The sequence below is a fragment of the Ischnura elegans genome, chromosome 2 (genome assembly GCF_921293095.1).
Source record: "Ischnura elegans chromosome 2, ioIscEleg1.1, whole genome shotgun sequence".
Classification (NCBI taxonomy): domain Eukaryota; kingdom Metazoa; phylum Arthropoda; class Insecta; order Odonata; family Coenagrionidae; genus Ischnura; species Ischnura elegans.
In genome coordinates this window covers 103,999,337-104,008,063 of record NC_060247.1, presented here as the reverse complement: position 1 = coordinate 104,008,063, position 8,727 = coordinate 103,999,337, and the positions used below count along the sequence as shown (strand labels likewise).

Sequence of the window (8,727 nt, the reverse complement as noted above, 5' to 3'; positions counted from 1 at the left end):
TCGTTTTTCTCGAAGAAGTTTAGAATGAATTCAGCAATTATTTGGGGCATCCTCGTTTAGTATTGTAACTCTCGGAGAGCTATGGCTTATTTCTGCTATCACTTGAACTGTTATAAACTCTTATGTTAATATCACTCCTTAATATTCTCTCATTAATTTTTCATTATAAAGTTTTATCTTTCCTGCTACTGTTAAGTTGGCTTTTGATTTGGTCTACCTCAGAAAATCTGAGTACTATTCTTTCGAAATCCACAGTCATGCGATGTTTTTTCTACGACAAAATCTTCCCGTCTTTTGATTTCCATTGCATTGAAATTATAACGTACAGTGTGACATTGAGGCAGAATGAAAATGATAAAATTTGTTGTGGAAATGATTTTTAATGGCAGAAGAGTTTTTCTTATAAATAAATAACATTCTTGTTGTACAGGAAAATTTGGTCACTTGGTAACATATTTGGACGATCGCGTTTTTTATCGTTGTTGTGATAAAAAAGAGACTTCTTGAGGGTTCGTTCTGCTTCAGCGGCGATCTCCTGAAAGAAGACAAGAATAGTATTTTAGTTCAAGAATCTTAACTGTCTCAATGGGTGAGATTTCTTGGGTAAAATATTTTACTTTAAAAATATATCTTGACCAGCTTTAACAAATCTTCGTCGAACCTTTTTGTTTGGAAATTTTACAGCTGATTTTCCCCAATTCTTGTTTCTTTAATTGTTTAAAATTTTCATGTTTAATCCTGCAATAATAGGCCATGTAATACCTACTTTGCTGTTCTTATTCCATGAATTTAATTTTTACTTATTTTATTAATTTTTTTAGTTACCCTTCCTTTGCAGCATTGAAACTCTTGCTTAATTAGTTATATTAATTCAAAATGAAAATGTCGAAAAGTGTTGATTTGGATGATGGCGTTATGTGGTAAGTAAAATCTTTTGAGGGTTCGTTCCGTTTCATCAGCACTGTCCTTAATCGTTTGAATTGACTTGACAATCGAACCAGGATACTAATTTATGCAATCCATTAGAATTTCAGTTGCTATGAGTTCGCCATTCTCTGCTACAATGCAAATCATTTGGAGGTTGATTTCAGGGCCTACTTGTTTTTTTCCCCTACACTACTCTGTGTATTTTACCCACCTTTTGACTTATATACGCCGCGGCGTCTCTCGGATGTGAAGAATTAAGCGTCGATCGCTTGGATTAGGATTTAGTGGATGTACTTGGCGCCGTAGCCTCCGAAGCCGAGTCCGTGTCCGTAGGCAAGACCGTGTCCGTATCCGTATCCCAGACCCTGTCCGTATGCCAGACCCTGTCCGTATGCCAGACCGTGTCCGTATCCCAGACCGTGTCCGTATCCGTAGCCGAGTCCGTAGGCGGGGGCGGCGGCGTATGCAACGGGGGCAGCAGCGACCTTAGCCACGGGGGCGGCGTAGGAGACGGCGGGGGCGGCGGCGTAGGTCACAGCGGGGGCGGCGACCTTAGCGACGGCGGGGGCATAAGAGTAGGCAGGGGCGGCGTATGCCACGGGGGCGGCGACCTTAGCGACGGCAGGGGCGGCGTAGGTCACGGCGGGGGCAGCGGCGTAGGTCACAGCGGGGGCGGCGACCTTAGCAACGGCGGGGGCGTAAGAGTAGGCAGGGGCGGCGTATGCCACGGGGGCGGCGACCTTAGCGACGGCGGGGGCGGCGTAGGTCACGGCGGGTGCAGCGGCGTAGGTCACAGCCTTAGCGACAGCGGGGGCATAAGAGTAGGCAGGGGCGGCGTATGCCACGGGGGCGGCGACCTTAGCCACGGCGGGGGCGGCGTAGTGAGCAACAGCGGGGGCGGCGTAGTGAGCCACAGCGGGGGCGGCGGCGTAGGTGGCTACGGCAGGGGCGTGAGCGTAAGCGGCGGGTGCGGCGTAAGCGGCATAGGCGGGTGCGGCGATGTGGGCGCCGTATCCGTAGCCGAGACCGGCAAGACCGCGCTTATCCTGCTTCTTGTCTTCGACATCCTTCTTCTCTTCGGCGTGGGCGCAGACGGCCAGAGCGATGAGGAGAATAGCCTACAATGGAAAAAAATATGAAAAACCTTAGTATCAGCGAATTTTAGTGAACAGCGCAAGGTTTAAACGTTATAGGCTTATATAGATAATATTCCTGGTCAGTAATATTATTTTTGAGACTACTAGAATTCGCATGATTAATTCCTTTAAACATTTAAAGCCAAACGACGGAATCTTATGTGAATAAAATCTTTTGACTTTAATGGGAATCGAAGCCGTATATGCTAGTTGCAGGGAAATAATGCTACTCACTACTCCTCCAGGTCTAAAGAGCTTGGAAAATTCTTATGGGGGGCTTACGATGTGATTCAGTAGTTCTTTCAGCTTTTAAATTGGAATTTTTTTACTGTAAATTTACTTAATTTTACTGTGAAAAGTGTTGTAGTTCAGTAATAATTTTGTCGCGCAGGATCACATATGTTCTAGGTTTCAAAGTTAATCGTAGTGGATAAAATATTTATGAAGACAGTCCTAGGTGGCGAGAAGTTAGAAAATCCAGCTACACGCTTCGAGAACCCCTTAAATTTAGTTATATTTTTTTTTAATTTCCCAGATTTCCTCCAAGGTTAGAGTGAGAACCATCGAAGAATTGGACAAATTAAATGGGAAGCGGCGTTAAGCAATCGATTCGGGTCACTAGATTTTGCAAAGATCACTACATCCGGCGTAGTGGCGTAAAAAAAAAAACTCGACTCTCACCGAAATCAACGTGAATTTATTTGTCAAGGCGATTGCTTGCCCAAAACTTTTTTCAGTCGCGTGATCGGTGTTTGAATGACCTATATTTTACGTCCACACGCAATGCTATAATCGTTGGAAATTACAAAATTTCTGCAAGTTTATTACAAACTTCCTCTCAGTCCTAAAAATCCGGAACATAACCTTATATTTTCGACCTTACCTGAAAGCGGTGTGAGTATTTACGACTGACTCAAGGTACTGATTATATGTTTAGCGGTCACTCTGAGAAAAAGAAATCACTAGGAACTAATTATATGAATTCTACTTATATTTTTTCCGGAATGAAATAACTTTCGGTAAGTTATTCGTCGAATAATACGTTGCTGGAATGACTGAAACGCGGATAACGGTATATTACGCCGGTCTGTGATTTTTTTTTACCTTTCCGTCTAAATGAAAGTGGTTGGTCGGGTCCGCGAATCCCGATCAAGCCAGATTATCGAAAAAAAATTGCACCTGATCTTCAGCTGCGGTTCACCTAGATTATTTTACGCTAAGTCTCGTGCCTAACCCAGTGGCTGTATTTTTCAAAATGATAGTACTTGTTGTTGCTTGAAAATAGTGCCCTGGACGAAATATTTTATCCCTATCGAGAGTCTCGATGAACCCTGAAATTATTGTCTTTTCGATATTGGAACTCCTATATTGTATTTAGACTTGAAAATGATGCAGGGTACAGAGTGGCTCAAACTTGATAATAGTTATTAGTATTTTTAACTTAAAAATTTATCATTTGCGAAGTTAATTCTACCGGCAGTTGATATTGATAAAAAAGAATCCGAGAATGAATATTTCTAAGAATTCATGGGAAAATAAATTCAAATAAAATTGTAGAACAAATGATTTTTTCAAATCATTATTTTTTATGCGTACGAACTGGCGTAAAAAATGGTTTGACGAGACTGCATGCTAATTGATCTAGACGAACATTTAAAATTGTCGAAATTTTACAGACTTTTTAGAATACTCCTTCAGGAATGCCAACCTTTTCTCCTTAATTATGAGCATAAATCAACAATTCGTTATTCGCTGACACGAATAAGGCAGTGAAATAGTTTCCAAAGAACTGGTCAGAGGCAAGTAGAGATATTACGTGACGATTTACCGATTAATTTAGCCTATTTGGTGAGATATTTTCCAGCGAAAACTGATGCAATGAATCTAATGAACTACTGAAAATTTCTGCTTTCCTAGCTTGGTCCTGCACGCAAAATTATCCTTGGAGTAGGTGCTGGTCGTGGTTGAAACTACTCTCGACGTGATAAAAACGCACTGAGTACTTCTAGGTATAACTTGGCGAATATTCGTAGTACTACTGACATAGTGAATGATTACTATCCAGTTGGTAAATTTCGAGAGTATTTATCAGGGTGTAGAGCCACTCTGTAATGAGTACTGCGGAAATTTACGTTGTAGTACCCATTCTCCAACAAGTAGCGGTATGAAGTCGCCTGGAACGGCTAAGTCCCTCTAAGTCTCCGTACTCTTGGCCACCTCAGAGAGTACTCTGTCCTCTCACACTTTACGTAGCTTATCCCAAGAGTAGTAAAGCCGTCCGGGTTGGGATTGCTGGTACTCACCAGGACCTTCATGATGATGAGGTTGGTTTTTAAGAAGCTCTTTGTATGCTTAGCGAGAACGAACTGATTTCTCCAGCATCCACCGAGGGGTTTTTATACTAAAGTCAGCCAGGCCGGTGTGGGAGAGGTCCCCAACCCTCTCCTCTATCAGGTGTGTGTGAGTAAAACGCGAAGGGAGAAGGGAAAAGAGGAGAGGGGAATACGGAGAGGAGCATGCAGCATAGGAGAGAGAGAGAGAGACCTTTCCCTCACACTTGAGGGCTTGGGCACACCCATACAGTCATTGGTGGTTCTCACACTACCTCCCCCCTCCCTCCCCTGCCCCCCAACGGCGGCGTCACTCCAGTCCGCAAGACATCTTGACCCACCCCATTTGCGCCACTCCTTTGGTTCCCCCACCTCCTCCCCCGCGTTGGTTCACCCCATATCTCCCCCAGTTACCAGAGGGAGAGAAAGAGAATTGCTTCGAACCTCCCCCACTCCCTTTTCCTTGCACCACCTTCTCCGACTTCCCCACCTCCTAGCCGCAGCACCCAAGTGCACCCCTATCTCTCTCCCACCCTTGTCTGCGCGGGCCCAAAACTAGAGCAGAATGGTCAACTCAGCCGCCTCACACGTGCTCTCCGCCGCATGGCCTTCGTTGCGAGGGTCCCTTGCGAGTAATTCCTCCACCTTGAACGTTTTCCTAATAGGTTCTCATGTCTCCACAACCACCTCCTCTCTGACTCAATAGAATTCTATGTTTTGTCTTGACAATATCCCCACCCCCTTCGAATTCCATGTACGTTTCCACTTCCTTCCTCAAAGTATCGCGTGCCAATCAGATGTTTTTTTTACCGTTTTCATTAGTTGTTTGTATTTGATGAGTGTGAGCGGGGTGGACTTGAGGTTAATATGCTTAGATACTGCTCGAGTTTCAAATCCTGGTGAAGGCCATGAGAACAAAATTACTTTAAGTTCGAGGAATCCTAGTGAATTAATGGTATATAGTCATACTTAAATTAGACGGGGTGAGCTCTGTATACACCAATCCATACCAAATTTCTACTTGAAGAGCCATGTTAGCGCTAGGGAAAATGTGTTAAACATTATTTTGGTTTAGTGAACAGAGGGTTGTGTATTCGATTGCTTCTCACCTCTTTATGATGAAATTAATAATCTTGAATCCACATTTGATGACAAATGAAGCAACTCAGGTTTCAGAACTTTTCTCTTTTTATAAAGAATCTTCTCGTATTATAAATGTTACCTCATGATGAAATATATTACTAGTAAGAACGTATTTCTGGAAAGTAATGCACGTTTTCCCGTGTTTGCGAAAAGAATTGGGCTCCAGATTCTAGCCCTGGACACGATGGCAGACTCAGCATTCGAAACGATGGGAAAAATTACCCAAAACTACAGCTGGTGGGAAATCCGAGAATTATTCCTCCTAACGCCAGTTCTTTATAGCTTTTTCAGGTCTACGTATGTATGTGTTATGCTTCTGCTCCTGTAAAATCACTAGGATAGAAGTTTCTATTAATTGCGAACTTCCTCGATGGAATGCGGAATTTTGGAGGAGGAAATGTAATTTAATTTGTAGCTCACCCTTTTATAGGAAATCCTGACCGGTTTCAATAATGGCTCTTCGTCTGCGGCCATTACCAAGGGATAGAGTTTCCCCTTATGATGAATGAGCTAGGCCGGTCGGAGATACCGTTGAACGCTGCGGAAAATAAATTGGCTTTATCAAAAATTTAACTAGCATAGCCATTGCCAGCAAAAATGGTAAAATCATTGAACGCGTTTTTTATCGAAATTTAAAGATAGAATTGTTTTGTTTCCCCTTGTTCTATGAATAGCGTGCTTTCATAATGAGATTTATTCATTTATTCTGGCTGGGAAAATTTTCAAAATAAAACTTAAGGCAATAGTAAATCGATTCCAAATTTTTATTGACGTTCATTATTCGCGGCTAAATCCGTTTGATATTAAGCGTCGTGACCTCTAAAATTTTCATTTGATATTCAGGTTTTTTCTTAATTTTGTTTTCTGTTGAACGATAATGCTTAAATACTTTATGTTAAATGATACATTTGCAAAATAAATTTCATTTTTGTTGTATAAATGGTATGGATATTAGCTTAAATTAAGTGACTGATGTGCGACCCCTTCGTAGAGCTCTTTATTCATGATTATCCTTGAATATGCTTGTTCAGTGAAAGTATATTAGATATTTTATCAATTGAAGGCATCATCCGCAGGTAAATTAAGTCGATCCCATTTCCATTGTTTCTCGGATTGAGTATTCTTTTCATCCATATGATAAGTCGTTCGGCAGAGGAAGAGGACGGGTGCCAAGATTATAGACCGCGCCCCAAACAATTATGACATCCATCTCCCCACCATTTGTCCATTTTCCCTCTCCACATACCCCTCTATTTCCATTTTCATCATGCTTCCGACTTACTCCTCGCATCTCATTGGTGGAAAAAAAGAAAGGGTCACAAAAAAAAAGAGCGAAAGAAATTCGCTTTCCCCGCGTCGCCGTACACACAGTCGTCCTCCACGAGCACACTCGAAATATCTGAATCATGATCGTCTAACGGTCTTCACTTTCGCCCACCTCCTCCTCCGCTCTACTTCCCCTTTCTCTGTTTTGTCTCTCTTTCTCTCCCTCTCACTTTCCCTCCCCTTCTCCCCCTTTCTCTCCCATCCCCTTCCGACTCTCATTCTCATTTCCTTATGGAGATCCCGCCAATAAACTCGGTGAAGTTAACCATCGAAAGCGGTAGTTATGATCTTCATTGTTGTCTCTTAAAGAACTGCGGTGATGATATTTGGAACTTGTGAGATAAAAATTAGAATACGTCAGTAGTATATTACTCACGTGTTATATAAAAAGTTAACAGAGCGTAGATATTAAGTGTGAAACAATTTTCTATTGTATTGCTTGTATGTTTGCGGTAGTTATGATGTTAATTGTTGCCTCTTAAAGAACGGCGATGATGATATCTGAAACTTGTGAGGTAGGACATTGAATGTCTATGTAGTGTATTACCTAAGGAATATATAAAAGTTAAAAGATCCTAGATATTTACTATAAAACTTTTTTACAAATGTATTGCATGTTTGTGTGTTTTTTTCTTATCATGTAACTCATCATCCTTACTCCCATGAATGGTATGGAAAGAAAATGGTTCGTCTCTTCTCGGTTTCTTTATATCTAGTGCATAATTACCGTACATACGACAAAAGGATTGTTTGATGTGCGGAACAGTAAAGAATACATTTAATCTAAAAGAATTATTTTTAATTGCTTTCATTGTTCAAATTTGACATTTCACATATCAGTTATAGTTATTCACTATCTGACACGTCAAGTATTAATTTGAGTATTTTTATTAACCTTGGAGAAAATTTCATAATATTTATAATGATACATGATAATTTCATATAATTTCATAGCTTTCAATCGAATTCCATTGAAAGTTAATATGGGCTTCTCCAAATTAATATACAATTGGGAATGTGGTATAAAGATTTTACCAATTTCTCGTAGGCTCTGATTTCAAAGCTTGCCAATACGTAATAGAAACGTATGTGAATTTGATTGTATAATTATTGTTCCAACTTAAATGCTGATATTGAAGGCACCAAATTAGACGCAGTAAAATGAAGCGCTGGTACTTTATTCCAGTGCATTTAGCAGAATGAATGAATCCTGAAATTGAAGTAAAACCTCGCAATTCAAATGCAAATTGCGATTTGGTCTGCTCAAATGGCCGAAAAAGTGGAAGGTTAATAATATATATTTATTTACTAATCTGCACATTGGAAACCCTTATTTTACTTTTAGCCTCGAAGGTCAATGAGGGAGAATGTTTTACGAGATGTGCGTGAAAATTTGAGGATAAAAATTGAAGGTAATCGCGGTAAAACCCCTTGTGTAGGCGTTCACTCAATTATTTTACCTCTTTCCTTTTCCTTGCTACATCGCTTTCATTGTCACTGCCTTTATCGTCATTATCTTGTCTCTCTGTCTATACTTAGCGAAAAAAAAGAACTCGAGTCCTTATGCTGCCTGCCCTTGTCTTCCATTTCGAGAGACAAGCGCTATTTCTGTAGCCCTCGCCCCTCCTGTGTTTCGTTTTCGTCTTGGGCAACGCGTTAATCGTCTATTTTCCAATTGCGATCTCTTCGCAGGTGGAATGGAGCAATTCAAAGGGTGTGGGATAGGAGGAGGGGAGGGTTTTTTTTTACCCGGGCGCGGAAGGGAATCGAGCCTGGTGAAGGTGTTGGGAAAGCCTTTGGACGTGTGTTGTACGTATGTCTCTACCTCTCTCTATCTGGAATGAGCCATGCTACGGGTGGAATAT

The 8,727-nt window shown here is 41.3% G+C and overlaps 1 protein-coding gene across 1 annotated transcript; it reads right to left on the bottom strand.

Moving 5' to 3' along the window:
• Positions 1–360: 360 nt before the first annotated feature.
• On the bottom strand, positions 361–4,432 carry LOC124154281 (cuticle protein 16.5-like). The gene is made up of 3 exons (XM_046527903.1): positions 4,367–4,432; positions 1,139–2,045; positions 361–535 (listed from the first exon to the last, which is right to left on the bottom strand). The coding sequence occupies exons 1-2, from the start codon at positions 4,376–4,378 to the stop codon at positions 1,209–1,211; spliced, it is 849 nt and encodes a 282-aa protein (XP_046383859.1). The 5' UTR covers positions 4,379–4,432; the 3' UTR covers positions 361–535; positions 1,139–1,208.
• Positions 4,433–8,727: the final 4,295 nt, after the last annotated feature.